The sequence below is a fragment of the Rhinatrema bivittatum genome, chromosome 1 (genome assembly GCF_901001135.1).
Source record: "Rhinatrema bivittatum chromosome 1, aRhiBiv1.1, whole genome shotgun sequence".
Taxonomy (NCBI): domain Eukaryota; kingdom Metazoa; phylum Chordata; class Amphibia; order Gymnophiona; family Rhinatrematidae; genus Rhinatrema; species Rhinatrema bivittatum.
Genome location: NC_042615.1, coordinates 561,388,530 through 561,406,086, shown reverse-complemented (window position 1 = coordinate 561,406,086; position 17,557 = coordinate 561,388,530). Strand labels below are relative to the sequence as shown.

Below are 17,557 nucleotides of genomic sequence, written 5' to 3'. Positions count from 1 at the left end.
TTCCCAGTGGCACCCATTATTTATGGGGCTCCTGGTGGACAGCTGTGGGACAGTGTGGCCCAGCGATGCTGAACTGCTGCATGAAAGCAGAAGTAGTAGCAAAACTGCACATTTTTAGACAATTCTGTTGGCAGCCACAATAAAACCATTAAAATCCCTCTTTTTCATTCATTTTATTTTCATTGCTGAGGACATTTAGTGATGTTGAAAGAAATGTAGAAACATAGAATATTCCCCCAGGTTGCTTCTTCCACCCCGTGGATCGCTCGAGGCTGGGGATGCTGCAGAGGCAGCGTTCACAACCCCTAGGAGGGAGGGAGTCATGATCCTAGCGTAAGGGATGTGTCTTAGGGCATTTTATATCATTCATTATCTCTTGTTCATACTTCTGAGACTGACTATGGTTTTTTTTTTGACGTTGTAGTTCTCTGCATATTGATATACTAACAGGTCGATACAGTAACGTGCAGTTAAAGATTGCCCGTCTGTAACGTGCTGGGAGCGCACAATACAGACGAGTAAGGCGATCCAGCGATACAGTCTCCAGTTTCACGCGTCCCTAGCGCTTCCTAAAATAGACTCATAACCCTTTCCGCACCCAGCATGTAAATGAACGAAAAAGCTGTATAATGAAGGAATTAGCTATTCCCCTGCGATACTGTAACGGGCGCTGATACTATCTTCTCAGTAACCCGCTGTTTTGCCGCGGCCTTAACGTGTTAGTTTACCGCCTCCCCCTAGTAGGAGTTAGTGTAGTGTAGTGTAGTGTAAAAAACATTGCTTACCCGCCCTGGTCCCGTCCGGTCTCCGGTCCAGACCGTCCGGTCTCCGGTGTAGCCCCAGTCCGGTCTCCTGCAGCCCGTCCGGTCCCCTCCTCCCGAAGCAAAAAAAAAACAAAAAACGAAAAAGTAGCAAGGCTCGGGCCTGCTACGGCAGTCCCTTCTCCCTTCCTCCCGATTTCGCACGGCCATTCATCCAGGCAGAGGGAACCGGTGGCGAAAACGGCCCACGGTTCCCTCTGCCTGGATGAATGCACGGCCACCGGCAGTGAAGGAATGGCCGTGCGATTTCAGCGCTGAAATCGCACGGCCATTCATCCAGGCAGAGGGAACTGGTGGCGAAAACGGCCCACGGTTCCCTCTGCCTGGATGAATGCACGACCACCCGGCTCCCTCCGCCTGAATTAATGCGGCCGGGTCGCACAGGCGCGCATTAATTCAGGCGGAGGGACCCGGCGGCGAAAGCGGCCTCCGGCAACCCCCACCGGCAGTGAATGCGCGCCTGTGAATTAATGCGCGCCTGTGCGACCCGGCCGGGTCGCACAGGCGCGCATTAATTCACTGCCGGTGGGGGTTGCCGGAGGCCGCTTTCGCCGCTGGCTCCCTCCGCCTGAATTAATGCGCGCCTGTGCAACCCGGCCTCGTTTGAACTCGCGCCCCACCCGCCCCCCGGATCCTGCTGCCGCACCCGCCCAATCGAACACGCGCCTACCCGCCCGCGGCCTTGATCGAACACCCGGCTCCCGCCGCCACCCGCCGGCCGCCTGGACCCACGCCGCTGCCTGGATGACCGCATGAAAGTGACAGGTATTTAATTTATTTTTTTTTATAACACTCAGGTTTTTACATATTTTTGGTTTTTTGTTTTTTTTTTACACTTCCTGGTACCTGTCATTTCAAATGTCATTTGAAATGACAGGTACCAGCGCACCCAGGTTACTGTATAGGCGCTGTATTAAGCGCCTATACAGTAAAATGGGTTATGCGGGCATAACCCTTCCCTACCGCTTTACAGCCGCGGCATGCATTTGCATGCGATTATAAGAGAGTATCGGGGGACTAAGTGAATAGAACTGTGCGTGCGGGGAGGAAGGGTGCGCCTGACACTGCCGCACTGTTTCTACCGCGGCCTTACTGTATCGACCTGTATGTTAGTTTCACATGCGTTTTTGAAGAGCCATGTTTTCAGCTCACGTCTGAATCTCTTTCTGTTAACAGATGTAATGTCTCTGGTAGAGAGTTCCACAGCTTGGGGCCTGCTATGGAAAACATTTGGTCTCTTATTGCAATAGATGTGTACTTCGCATTGTAGGCACAGGGGTAGATTTTCTAAGGTGCGTGCGCGCGCGTCCATGTGCGTATGCTTCCCGGCACACACGCATGGATGCTGTAGAGAATGAACACAGCATGGACAAAGCAGGAACAGATTTGAAGAGCAAACATTTTTAAAAAACGGAGGCTGTGGTCAAAATGAATGGTGCACACCTTTGACCTCCAAACAAAAAAAAGTATAAAAACCACACAAAATCCCATTAGAAATATAATATATTGAAACAAAAAGAAAGTTGCATAAGAGTAAGACCCAGAAAGGAAGCAATAGAGCTAAGATTAGTAGGCAAGTTGGTACTTCTGAGGAGTGTAGCTAGGTACTGCTGCTTGAAGTGAGCCAAGCAGTACAATAATGACTACTATTATAAATCTACAGTACTGTAAACATACATTTTAAATAATGACATAATTATTTACTCTGATGTCTATGCATTTATTTGTATCATTCCTATCACTCGGGAATGACATTTGTAGAACCTTTGGAGTCTTCTGCAATATTGACTCACAGATACTGTATCCTGGGCACTCTGTGGGAGTACAGATCTGTGCCATACTCTGGAGTGTATGTATTTTTCAGGCTCTACGTATTTCCATAGAGTGTTTGATGAGGTGAATATATTTTGGCTAGAGAAGCCTCTTCATATTCACGCCTTCGATCACATAAGCATTAAGCACATAAGCACATAAGACTGCAAATAAGAGATACCCTTTAGTAAACTGGGGGACATTTTCTGTTGTCCTGAATGAAACATATGCAAAAGTTAGCTAGGCGCAAAGTAGATAAAAAAAGGGTTTCACCTTTCCTTTGGGGCTTTTCTGGTTAGCTGGATACATGAAGATCCCACCGTACATCAGTGTTCGATGAACATCGGCCACCATGGAGCCTACATATCTGAACGGTAAGGCGCGCTACCATCCTGCAAACAGATGCAATATAGGATATTACTGATACCAATGACATTATATTGATCCTCAGCGATGTTCAGGTTATGGACAGCGATATTCCCCCTGTCACAAGTCATTCATTAAAGGGTTTCAAGTGTTTCTGATATGAATCGCAACTTTATATTGCGTATACAAGAGAACCACCGAAAATTGCCCCCTTACCGGAGGAGTTGCCCTCAAAGACCTGGTGTGCCATTAATGTAGGATCAGACCCTGTAGGTAGGAAGTGTTTAAGGAGGTGTGACACTCCCCTAATGAGAGGGGTCTTAGTTCAATAGAGTCCTGGCACCTGTGTAATGTAATAAAGATTATGCAGAGGGGATTCCCGAGAGATTGGTGTCTGGAGAAGCCAGTCTGCCCATGGAGTGGTATTATTGAGGTCCTCCCCTACATGGGGAAAGTTATCTGAGAAAGAGAAGACCTTCTGATCTAGTGAAGGGGACTGTCATCTGAGAGAGGGGCACTCTGTACGTCCAGGAAGGAGACTGGAGAAAGAAGAGGCTACCAACGATCGGATGTGTCGGAATTTCTTCAGCTGTTGTGAGAGAAGACAAAAGAAGTGCTCGTTGAGAAGGGAATGGGTCCTTAGCGGGAGATTGGAAACAGACAAGAATTGCCTATCGGAGGGGAAAAAGTCTTAGCAAGTTACTGGTTAGAAAAAGGGTCAGCCAGGAGCTTAGCAGAGCGAAAAGAGCTGCCTCCAAAGCAGTTTCTTGAGAGGGCCCCTGTCCCAAGAACTGGGCTGGTGTTGAGGGCAGTGGTCATTTTTGCAGAACGTGACTGAGATGTATTTTGTGTGGATTTGGACTTTTCTTTGCTGCTGCATGCATTAGCCGTTAGTGTACGCTAGTTGGGCTTTATTATACCTGATATTTAGGACCAGTTGTTTTTCAACATCAGTCTGTGGGTCCTGTGTGATGTATGTGCTAATGCACATTAAAGCCCCAACAAAAAAGAAACTCTAAGGGCCGTGAAAGAGAGACTCGTCTCCCTCCTGTGCGGGAATCCCAGGAGGTCACAGGGCCCTGCCCTAGGCCGTGAGCCTCTCCATGAGCCCCTGTTGCCCAGGTTCCGATCGGGCAGGGCTTCACACACACCACACACACACACATTAATAATTGCTCTCCTGGCATTGTGTTGTGTACTGTGCATCAGAACCAAGACAGGGCACAAGATTTATAGCACAAATTATGGCCTCCGCCGAGTCCCTTCTGCTGTCACTATCCCAGTGACAGCAGTGAGGGCACTATCCCAGTGCTCGGTGGTTTGTGTTTTGGAATTTCTACCTCAATCAGCGCCTAAGAAAATGGCATTTGAAAGACAATTCTAGAAATCCAAGGGCTTGGAAAGAAAGAGCTTGATGCTACTGAGTTTGTTCCATTGTTTCGTGCACCACAACTTCTAGAGAAGATAACATTCCCTGATTCTCTCTGGCCCTGATGCAACAAGGAATGCACCCTGCAAGCAGCAACAATCTCCTGACTGATCCTTTCCAAGGGAAGGGGCAGATCAGCTGGAGGACTTCTTTTTAGTTGATTCTTACTTGATTTTTTTTTTTTTGGCACATACCAATCTACACCTGCTCAGTACAGTTGGAGAGCTCCTGTGTTGAGGTTTAACAGCCCCACTCCAGCCAAAAAAAAGAAAAGAGCTCCGTTAGCATAAAACACTGCATCATGACCAATAAATACAGAAACACCTGCTCCGAGAGAAGCTTAGCTCAACAGCCCCTGACTGTCCTTTCAAATTCACATGCTTCTTGGGCAGACAGAAGCTGGGAGGGGGGAGGTACATAGGCAGTGCTGAGCTCCTCCTGGACAGGCACCTTGAATGGTTCTAAGTCCTGCTTTCCTTATTTGTTTGCATATTTGTGCAACAAGTTACAAGGGTATAAGAGCGCTGGTCAGCTAAATGCACTGCCTGCCAATTAAATCTCTGCTTTCTTCTGGTGAGCATGCATCTGTGTTCAGCTCCTCCTCTTGAGCTTGCTTTGTGGTCACATTGGCTCCATCATATGCCACAGCCTTCAGCCAAGCCACAAGCGACTCGTAGACACAGCCAGCTCCCCATGGCAGCCAGAGGAGAGAGAGGTACACGTGAGTAAGGCATTCCCGTCGGACAGTCAAAGTTTCATTTTTTTGATTTCCTGTGGCATGCCTTGGCACTAACCCATGGCCCTCGCAACTTCACATTCCATGAGTTTTCACCTTTCACGGTACCAGCTTCAGGGAGCCGGCACGGCGGGGGCTGCTGGAAAGGGGCCCAGGCTTCCCTGCCTGTCTCAGCCAACAGCCACTGAACTCCAACACCGCCCACAGCAGGAACACAAAGACGTTACACGGTGCTTCATTCAAGATAGTACTACTACTACTACTAATTTATCAAAGGAATGCTTTTTATCAGATCAGCTGAAGAGAAACATTTCTAACACGGAAACTAGACGGGGTGCAATGAGACAGAACAAAGTCAGGAAGCCATAATAAAAAAGAAAAAGTCATCACGTGATAGCACTATCAATAAAACCACAGTGAGGGGCTGCTGGTGCGGCACCACTGTCAGGCGGGAGACCTGGGTTTGATTCCCAGGCTTTATTCCATTGGTTCCCGATGGCCAGGACTGAGAATACTTCAGTGGCAGTGCTCATAGCCCCTTCCCAGTCGTGCACAGGGGTGGTCAGAATCAGGGTCCACGTTAGTCAGGTTCCGGAGGGAGGCCACGGTTTATGCCCCCCGCCCCCCCAGCCAAGGACTATGCTGCCATGCCTGGCCTTGCACTGGGAGAGGAGCGTGAATAATAAGAAAAAGCACTGAGCAGTTAAGCATGAAAACCAGGGTTGGTGCTCCCATTAGGCAACTAGTTGGTCACCTACAGTGGCAAAGTTTGGGGGTGGGGGGGGGGGGGGCAGCAAACTCCTGCCAGCGCAGGCCCCGAGGGTTGCGGTGCCTGAGTAATACCGCCAAAGAAGGGAGGACTGTTCTGGAGCCACTACCATAGATAGGAGGGAGCTCTCGGCTAGAGATAAGTTGGGGGAGGGGGGTGGATGACCGAAGGTTCGCCTAGGGTGTCAAATGCTCTTGCACAATCTGGGATGAAGACTCATGTGCTGTACCACACACACACAACACATTTAACATGTCTGTAACAGACCACAAGTGTAATACTCAGTCTGAATATAAGCGCCCCTTGGAGTGCCAACACATCCTCCACTATGCTTGTTGTTCATCCTCCACGCACCAGAGGCTGCAGCGCTGAATCAGTACAGCCTGGTGATATGTTTTAACCACAAATTTATTCCTGGAGCCTCAAAATATCCTTGCTAACCATTCTGTTTCTATTGCCTACAGTATAAACAAAGAATTATTTAAAAAAAATAAATAAAAATTTGGCTTAGAGCTGAACTCTCACAAAGTTACAAAGGAACAAAACAGTCACCCAGCTGATCGTAGCACTGTTTGTTTTCCCAGGGTGATTTTCTTACAGAAAGGTAAACAGTGGTGATTCTGCGCTGGGTAACGCTGGCCCCACTGACCTGGCGTCACTGCAAAGGGGTGGCGGCGGCATCAGCGGCCCGCGCAGACCAAAGAGAAGTAGCGACCCCCTCCCCCTCAAATCCGGGAAAATGGAACAAAACTAGCACTGAGCGACCGCTGCCTGCAGCGCAGGAGGGGAGCAATGCCACCGGCCAATTATTACCGTGCAATTCCAAGTCAATAACATTTCAAAAATGTACAGTAAAGAAATGTAAAGAGTCGCATAATCCAATGAATAAACACGATGGGCCTGATTTTAAAAAGCATTTACATGCGCAAAACTGTGTTTCACTTGAGCACATGCATTTTACTGGAGTTAAGTGGGCTTTTGAAAATTGCTGCAATATATGCCATTGAATTGTCCATAGGATTTGGTTGCGTGAGTGCACGTTGCACGGGTCAATTGCTACCACAGAAGTCACTTTTACGTGTGCAGATCCTTTTGAAAATTCACCCGATTGTTTCTACCCTTATATTTGTTTTAGTTTTCTTTCCTCATCACTCTTCTCCGTTTCTCCTCTAATTTCATATCTAACGCCTCCCAACTCCCTTTCCTTTCCTTTATATGTGTGATGGCCCCCATCTAGTCCCGGGTGGAACCCTTAAGTCTAGCTAGAGGCGAGTGATCGGGGGAGGGTACCATTCAAATACATAGAGTTCATAAGCAGCTCTCTCCTGAGGGAGGGTTCGTACCCCGGGATATTTTTGGCTTTAGATCCTTTCTAATTTGTAGGAAGCCTGGTGAGACCCCTGGACACTGCCTAGGGAGAGGGCATGGGGAACCCTGCTTTGGGACGTGGGGCCCTTCCCTTTACTTCCGATTGCCTTAAGATTCAATTTAGATTCTAAGCTCTCTGCAGAAGGGACTCATTGTACTGCTATGTAATTTGTTGAAAATCACCCTGCTTTAGGGTGCTATATGTATATATATATATATAAATGTAGAAATAAATTAAAGCGTCAAAATTAGTACAGAAAGATCCAAATTAGAATGATTAATTCATCGGGATTGAATCTACAGCTACTGAAGATATGAAAAATGAGCATAAAAGATAAAGTGCAATACTGCCAGAGGGGTAGGACCATAAGCTCTGCTGTCTCTCCTTTTCACTTTCTGCGCTGCTGCTGGCCTGTTACTGCTAGGCCTGGAATTCATCCCAGTGAAATACATTAAAGCAGGGCTGCCGCAATATCACCAGAACCCCAAAGTTCTCCGTTCATATTACAAGCACCTGTTGGAAAACACAAGCCTTGACTCTCTTCCTGTATATCAGACAATCTCCTTCCATGCGTCAATTTCCAGGGACCACAGACAGAAAAGGTGCATGACCTACCGCACTGCTAACCGAGGGAACTACAAGTTTCATGGTGTCCTCAGACTTAAGATTTCCAAAAGGAGATTAAACTTGAATTATGTCTCTCGAGTACACAGGGCCTAGATTGTGAAGTGCCCCAAAAACCAATGTCAACATTTGAAAGTTTGCACTCCAAATGATCGGTTGCAGGTGTAGCTTATGAAGCACTAGCGCTATATGAGGCTTCTACGGGACGTGGGAACTGAATCTAGCTACCACACTCTGAACCATCTGGTGCATTCGCAAGAGTGTACCAGGGAGCGCCATGGCAGACAGCATTACAGTAGTCTAAACTGGGCATAATCAGGGCCTGAAGAACACTCGAGAAGGTATCAGCGATCTTAATTTTGCCACGGTTTCCAATGTAAAAAATGTAGCCGAGCTATAGCATGAACGAGGCTTTTTAAGGCTCCTTTCAATTAATACACCACGGTTTCATACCTCAGAAAAAAAAGGGCAAGAGCACACCACCTACCTGCACCTGATCACCTACAGGCCGGTGCAATATTGACGCACGTTAGACGGGCGCTCATGATTGAGCACCCACTCCCTTAACGTGCGCCCATCCACCTTCCCGGGGCGCCCAATGCAAAATGCAAATGGGCTGCCGTGATAAAAGGAGGCATTAGGGGAAATTGCAGGCCTCTAGCCCCTCTTTGGCAGCAGGCACATGGGAGAGGTGGCCGTCAGCCAATTAGGAAAACGGACACTCAATTTTAGAGCACCCCTTTTCCTAACCTGTACACAACCACAGGTTAGGAAAATGGATGCTCGTTAATTGAGCGTCCCTTTTCCTAACCTGTCAGCACACTTTAAAAAAAATTTTTTTTGGGACATTTCTAATTTTTTAGTTCCTCCGACTTAATATCGCCATGATATTAAGTCAGAGGAAGTACAGAAAAGCAGTATTTTTTTTGCTTCTCCGTACACTTTTTGGGCTCCTCGAAAATTAATGCCTGCTTGGGGCAGGCGTTGATTTTGGAAAGTAAAAATGTGCATCAGGCGCACATTTTTTTTTGGCTTCGGGGGAATAGATAATAGCCTCATCAACACGCATTTGCATGTGATGAGCGCTATTACCTACACGCACTATTGGATGTGTGTTTTGGACGTGCTAACCCCCATTTTGCATCGGGGGTTGTGGGCACGCGTCCAATCGCGGGTTCAGCCATGCGCTGCAGCCCGCATGCAGTATTGCATCGGCCTGCTAAATTAAGTTTTAGGAAATTATTTGTAAACCTTTCTTAGGGTGTTTAAACAGCAACTCGGAGGATATAATAAAACCAGTCGTTGGTGAAAAAAAAAGGCTGAAGGTCATCTGCATATATACCAAACCTGACATCTATGGAAGTTAACAGCTGGCAACAGGATGAGTATTCTGAATCCCTTTCTGCCCTGCTCCCGCCTGACAAGTTCGCCTGCTGAGCTGTTAGAGTTTGCAAGCACAAACCCTGTGCCAAAACCCGAACGTTTATCTCAACAAACACTTTTAGTTGCATGTAAATTCATTCCCTTTTTTCCCTCCCGTATTGCACCGGCCCCTTTGTGTGCTTCACGGTTTGCGATAAGCTCTGACACAGACTCCTTATCCGCATCAGGAGGACCAGAGAGCTTCAGTTCCCGTGCCCAGGCTGCAGATTACATTCTTGGGCATGAGCAGGATAGATTTGCAGTACTTTACTTCCCTCCGAGACGCGCTGACTCATTGCTTCCACTGCAAATGATATGCTGTGGTGGAAGGTGGGGCAGCCTTTTCCTTTCCTTAGTAAACAACTTTAGCATTTGGCCTGCACCCACTGAGAGCCTAATTTAGGGGGTGGGGGGTGCAATGCGAGTCATGTAGCGCCACCTACTGCTGGTGCCTTCGTATTGCTACTCTTTCAGGGAATGACTTGCTAGAAATGCTTTTGGTGAAAAGACAGAAGGAAAAGAGCAGCTGAGGGAAAATAAGGAAGTGAACAGGGTTTAAAGCACAAGTTCTGGTAAATATTTTTCAGATAATTCACTTTGTGGTGGTTAACAGAAGCACAGTCATTGAGTTCATTAGTTTCTATTCTGATTTTTATTTCTGTCTTGAAGACACAAAATATTTAAGGTTTTTTAATCTATTCCCACTTAAACTCTCTCAATATTATACATTGAAGTACTAGGAAATAAAGGTAAAACAATCCTGATGAAGGAAATGTTGGGCGGAACAGACCTGGAGCAAGAGTATTAGTCATTCATGACGAATCTTCAGCCTTGTACCTCCCTCAATTGTTAACTTTCAGGCTCACAGCACTGCCCACCCGCTGAGATTCTCATAGTAGTTTAATCAATCAACAATCATGATCACACCACTACCACCACCCTTACCAGAATGTTCCAATAAAATCATATAATTGGACATCATACTTTTAAATGTTAAACTTCATATCCACGCACACAGTATATATAACACAGGCAGAAAAAAGTTATCCTAAAGTGTTCAAGTGTAATATATCAACTAAACAAAAAAGTGAAATGTAAAACCGTTTTCAAGAGTAAAAAGGAAAATAATTATTATTTGCATTCTAATAGAAAAAATATTTTACTATGCTTAATCCATATCACAACAAAAACACAGAAAAAACTAAAAGTGTCTGTCATAAATCTTCAAACCATTAAAGAAGCATTTTTTTTATATAGATAAATTCAATGTCCTGGAATGATGTCCCCGATCCACTGTTAAAGATGAACGTACTGGCAACAACTAATATGGACACTGTTGTCTCTTTAATGTTTTTTAAATATATTGCAAATTGCTTCTCTCTGCTGTAAATACATCTAGTGCTAGTATGCCAGTGTAAGCTCTGTTGATTACAAACTGATATATTCATGAGCACATACATTTATATATTTACATATATGCACACACAGACACACACATATATAAAATATACATGTATATATATATTTACACATACATATATATATAAAACACACATACACATATACTGTATACACACACATATATGTATATATATAAAACGCACATATATACACATATATATATATATAAATTCACACACATACATGTATATCTAATCACACACACATATATATATACATACATATATAAATAACACACACACATATATATATAAAATATGTACATACACATATACTCACACACGTGTGTGTGTGTATATATATATATATATATATATATACATTTAACACACAGACACTCACACACATATATATATATATATATTTAACACACACACACCTTATATATATATATAGAGAGAGAGAGAGAGACATTTAACATACACATATATATATATACACAAACACACACACACATATTTAGAATAGCACACACATACACAGACATATATGTATACTAGCAACTTTTTATTGGCACATATGCTCTTGTATGGAAGCGTTAGCTGAAAAGGAAAAACTAAATTGTTTTCACCCAGGGCAAGGGACATGGAGGCACATTTGCTAAAGCCAGGTCTGGCAAAGTTTATTTACCAAGCTGTCTCTCGCACTCCCCCACACCCCCTCTCCTCTCTCACACACACATTCTCTTTCACCGGCATCCCCCTCCCCTCATATAGGCTCCCTCTCTCTGAAACCCACACTCAAACATCCCCCCACCCACCCTCTCTTACCTCCCATGCTCTCTCTCACACCCTCCCCGCCCCCCTCTTTCCAACCATGCTCTCTGTCACCCCCTGTCTCACACACACATTCTCTCTCATCAGCATCCCCCCCCCATGCTCTCTCTCACACCCTCCTGCTCTCTCTCACCCTTCCCTCCCCGACACACATTCTCTCTCACCAGCATGCGTGGGATCCGTGCGGTTCGCGGTGAAGATGAAGGCCCAGCGCACCATTCACGGCACTCGGGGGCCTTCCGTTTTCGCCTTGAGCAGAAAATAACAGCGGAGACCCCGGAATGCTGCAAACGGAGCGCGTCCCGCTGTTTGAGCCTCCAAGGCGGCCACGGAGCCGCCTACACCATCTATCGGCGGGCTGGGGAACATGCGCGAGCACTGACGGACACACTACCAAGCTCGATATATTATGGATATAACTCACACATATACAGATATATATATTCACACACTAATACACATATTTATTTATTTATTTAGACATTTTATATACCGTCGTTCCATATAAAGATCACAATGGATAACAAACTTTACATTCATACTATGAATCAACGAATAATGGCTGTACCCCCCCCCCCCCCCCCACACACACACACACAGGGAGAAATTTCCTTACCTGTTAATTTCTTTTTCATTAGTGCTGTACATGAGTCCAGCCCTGACAAGTGGGTTATTTCCCCCTACCAGCAGATGGAGGCTGACAACACTGTTTTCCACTGTGGCGGTGGTACTAGCAGAAAGAATCCAGTATTCTTCTGACAGAGTTTCAGATCAGACCCCAACAATCAAAAAGTAATCCCAAATCTGTTTCATCAGAAAACTTGATAAGAAGTTTCCTTGCAATCTACTATAAAGGAAGAAAAGGAAGTAACTTAAAGATGAGGAACAGAAAGGCCCAAGTCCCCAACCAGTTAACAAACAAGAATATTCAGCAATAATTCATCCTCACTTCCCGGTGGGTCCTGAATTGGTGTAGCAGGACTAATGGAATAGACAAGATGTTCGTCAAGTCCTTCAGTGACTGTAGGCAAATAATGTATATTATTGGAGAAGTGCATCTTTGAGAAGGCGAGTTTACCCTTCCTCGGATATACAGTCTCCAGTCATGGCTTCCATATGGATCCGGAGAAGGTCAAGTGTATTCAGGATTGGGTACAACCTTCGGGTCTCCTCGTCTTGCAGAGGTTTCCAGGTTTCGTGAACTACTGCCAGCACTTCATGCCCAATTACTCCCAGTTAGTGGCCCCTCTCACGGCGCTCACTAGAAAGGGAGCCAATACCAAGGCTTGGCCTCCTGAAGCATGCGCCACCTTCCAAGAACTGAAGAGGGCCTTTCTCCACCATCCAGATCCTACATGTCCATTCATTCTAGAAGTCGACACCTCCTCCTTGGGCGTAGGTGCCTTGCTGAGCCAACACTCCAGTACAGGAGACTTCTGCCCCTACTCCTTCTTCTCCTGCAAGTTCTCCTCCACCAAGCAGAATTATGGAATTGGAGATAGAGAGTTGCTAGCCATGAAAATGGCACTCGAGGAGTGGCGACAGTGGTTGGAAGGAGCACAACACCAAATTATTATGTATACCGACCACAAGAATTTGGAACATCTCCACCATACCCAATGATTGAATGCGCGCCAAGCCCAATGGACCCTGTTCTTCTTGTGCTTTGATTTCAAGGTGAGGTATCAATCCGCTACCAAGAACGCTGGTGGACGCCCTCTCTCAATTCTTTGAGGCAGAAGACACGCTGGATCCCCAAGGCACATTATCGATCTAGCCCGGATTCTTTTCGCCTCTTCTATGACTGTCCCCCCCGGAAAGACGGTTGTTCCACGCCATCTCCAACAGAAAGGTACTGAAATGGTCCAATGACTCTTGTGTCACAGGTTACCTAGGCAGGCCTGAATTCTCACCTTGCTCCAGCAATATTATTGGTGGCCCCAGATGCAAAAAGATATCAGGGCCTACGTGGACTCTTATCTTACTTGTGCACAGCAAAAACGACCTTGGGGGCTGTTAAAGCCATTGCCAGCCCCCAAAGAACCCTGGACCCATTTGTCCACTGACTTTGTGGTGGACCTTCCCCTCTCTAATGGCTGCAGCACTATTTGGGTCATAATCGACCGATTCTCTAAAATAGCTCACTTTGTTCCTCTCCCGGGTTTTCCCTCAGTACCTGAACTGGCCCGGCTGTTACCACCCATAGTTTTTACCTGCATGACTACCCATGCATATTGTTTCGGATCGAGGAAGCCAGTTCTCTGTCAGATATGGGTGCTCTCTATGCTGGAAATTCAAAATCACTTTGGTTTATACTATGGCCTACCATCTTCAAGCCAATGGCCAGGTGGACTGAACCAATCAGACCTTGAAACCTTCCTAAGGGCTTATGCCAACAAATATTAGGACAACTGGGCAACCCTCTTTCCTTGGGCAGAATTCTCCGACAATTTCCACATTTGCTCCACTACGGGTGCTTCCCCATTTCAGACCGTATATAGGAAACAGCCTTCCCCACCACTGCCAGTTCCATTATCTGTCCCTTTGCTGGTAACACAACTAACCGCACAAGAAGTCCAGGAACTCTGGATTTGTACCGAGGATATGCTTCAGAAGGCCACACAGAGAGCCAAAAGAGCGACAGATGTGTATTTGCGACCAGCACTGCAATTCAAACCAGGGGACAAGGTCTTGTTAAGCACCCACCACATCCAGCTCAGAATGCCCTCCATGAGGCTCGCGCCCCGCTACATCAGGTCCTTCCCCATCTCGCGGCAGGTAGGGCCCGTGACCTACCAGTTGTGGCTACCCGCCTCCCTGGAGGTCCACGATGTGTTCCATGTCTCCCTCTTCAAGCCATTAATCCTCACGTGACCATCCCAAAAGGTGCCCAGATCCCTAGAAGTAGCCACAGAGGAGGACCAGGTCTACCAAGTGAGTGAGATACTAGACGTTTGACGTCGGAACAAAAGATGTGAGTATCTGATCTCCTGGGAGGGGTACGGTCTGGAGGAAAACACATGGGAACTTGCCTTGAAAATCTTGGACAAGAATCTTCTAAAAGCATTCCATGCTTCACACCCTAAGAAACCGAGTCCCCTTGATGGGAGGGGGGGGGGGGAAGGCTTAGAGGAGGGAGTTCTGTTACGTTTGGCCAGTTGCAGGTCGGCTCCACAACCGACCACTCTCACCTCTTGCCCGGGACTGGAGAAGGGCCACCAATGCCATGACAGGCACATTGGGGAGATGCAGCAGACCGCCGCATGAGCCAGGCTGAGCGGTGCTGGGGACGCCACTCAGCTGAGTGGGATGTCTCTAGGCGCGTGTGCGTGCGGCTTGCCCGTATTTAAAGGGCCCATAGCGGGAAAACCACCATAGCACTCGCGGATGACGTCACTGGCTCTTCCCTACTTAGGTCCGGCCCAGACCAGCCTCAGACACCTCAGCAATAGGTCACACTCCTTGGAGTAGCTGTTGCCATATTGGGGCTGGTTTCTGATCCTGCCTGCATTCCTGTATTCTGTTCCTACTTCCTCGGTGGTCCTGCATTTTCATCTGGTGGTCCTTGTCTGACTTCATTCCTCTTGCTGTTCTTCTTAGCATTCTTCCCTCCAGACTGACTCTTCGGCTTTGGACCTTGGCGTGGACCCCGGCTTCATCTTCATTTTGGATTCTTGGCTGACCTCTGAGCTCCTTTTGAACTTGTTGATCACTGCCTGCCCTGATCTCGGTTTTCCTCATCTCTGCTGTCTACTGCCTGCCCCGACCTCGGCCCAAACTGACGTGTCTTCTTCTCGCTGGCCTTCCATTTCTGTGATGGATCCTTCACCACCCTGAGGCCCGCACCCAAGGACTCAACCTGCGGGGAATGTGGGCTAGTATTGGTGATTCTCCTGTTGGGCCCCTGCTCCTGCCAGCTCCGCCTACTGATGGTGAGGACCTGCAGGGCTACTCCCTGTGGGTAGTGCTAATCTCACCTCGTCCCAAGGGTCCACACTTGCATCAGAATAACAACTGAAATCCCACTTCAAAAGAGGCACCAGTACTAGCATCCACAAGAGCTGTAGCTTCAGCAAAGTCTCACAGACTGCCTGTTGCTTGGCAGTTGTAGAACAAAATGATACCATGAAGACATCTCGTATGGAGCAATACAAATTCAGAGCATAATCTGAGTGCACAAGCTCCAACACTCACTGTTTGGATGTTATCTGTGTGCACTCTCTGAAGAACTCCCGCAGACGTCCTCTGATTAGAGTCAGGAGGAAGTGATTCCGCAGGACCTGAGGAGGAGTCCCTCCCGTCCCCCGCTGAGGCACTGGCCTCAACCCTTTGTCTTCTGGCACCACAGAAGAACTGACTCCAACCTCTCGAACTGGAAAAGGTAGGGGAAGAAGCACCAAAAAATTGCCTATCAATCCAGTACTGTCTCAAGGCTGGAAACTGCCCCCATCTTCTGCCAGCCCAATAAAAGGAACAGCCTTTGTCCTCTGGCAAGAACTCAGGCCAGTCAACACTGCACGTGCAAAGGCTGCATCCTCCTGGGCCTGCAAATCCAGATGATAAAACTTGGAAAAAGTGTGTAAAGAGGACCATGTCGCAGCTTGGTAGATATCGACAGGAGACAACAGACTAACCTCCGCCCATGAAACTGCCTGAGCCCTAGTGGAATGAGCCCTAACCTGGGTAGGTAACAGCTTTCCACATAAGCGGCCTTGACCACCTCCTTAATCCAATGAGCTATGGTAGCCTGTGAAGCCTGAGCGAGCTGCTTATTCCCACCATGGAGAACAAAAAGGCGATCCATCTTTCAAAAAGACTCAGAGACCTCCAGATACCGTAATGTAACACAATCCGCTTGTGATTTAACTACTCTGAATAATTTTGTATCATCCGCAAATTTGATAACCTCACTCGTCGTATTCCTTTCCAGATCATTTATATATATATTGAAAAGCACTGGTCCAAGTACAGATCCCTGAGGCACTCCACTGTTTACCCTTTTCCACTGTTTTATGTTGATATGTATACATGTTATAAATGCATAACACTAAAGAGAGTTTAGAAGTGGTGTGAATGAGGAGTGATTGACTAGGACAATTGATAAATATATGTGTTTTTGTGCCAATTTAATTTTTGAATAGTTTTGATATTCTTTACCATTGTGTAATAAAGCTTGCAACATTAAGCATTGTTTAAAACATTAGTAGTTACTTACCCTATTTTAGGGTTCTCTGACATACACACACACACACAAAGATCTCTCTCTCTCTCTCTCTCTCTCTCTCTCTCTCTCTCTCTATATATATAATATATATATATATAAACGGACACACACACATGTTATCTGACACAGAAAGGGGAGAAGAAGATGACACATCCTGCAGTGGCCGATGACTATATATATATACACGGGGTCTGCAGCAGCCCTGCCGTGTGATGTGAATCTGACATGATCTCCGTGAGGAGATAGCAATCTGTTGTCAAAGCTCTATAGAGAAAGCTTGGAGTTAGCAATCTGTCAGAAAGCTCTGTTGTTAAAGTTGGTTTTAGCAATCTGTAGTTATTTAGAGTAGTTGTGGGTGGATCCTTGGACCAGTGGCAGGTGACCACGCCCTCAGGGGAAATCGCGAGAGGGACCACTGGTCAGGCTTAGTGTAGGAAACAGATACACACTAGTTCTTTTATTAGACAGTAGTGAGCTGGAAACGCCCGGCTGGGCAGTAGTCCCTCAGGTATTGGAACAGCGATCCCAGGGTAGCTGAGCTGTAGAGAAACTAAGACAGTGAGTAAGCAGTATATGCAGAGTTCTGGAACAAGTCCTTGATGATAACACTCTTACAATAGTCTCTTAAAGCAGCCCAGGAGATGGTATACATTAGGCCCTCGAGGAGCGAGTACCTGGACCCAGGGAAAGCTCTGAGAGATAGATAGAAACTCACAATGTTGTAAGCAGCGATGACTTCTAGCAGAAG

At 46.6% G+C, this 17,557-nt stretch overlaps 1 protein-coding gene across 1 annotated transcript in view; it reads right to left on the bottom strand.

Moving 5' to 3' along the window:
* Positions 1-17,557, bottom strand: part of LOC115099203 (fructose-1,6-bisphosphatase isozyme 2-like) — an 82,907-nt gene that overhangs the window by 1,592 nt on the left and 63,758 nt on the right. Inside the window, 2 exon segments of the mRNA XM_029616639.1 lie at positions 2,907-3,004; positions 3,007-3,025. Coding sequence (XP_029472499.1) covers positions 2,907-3,004; positions 3,007-3,025 — 117 coding nt within the window.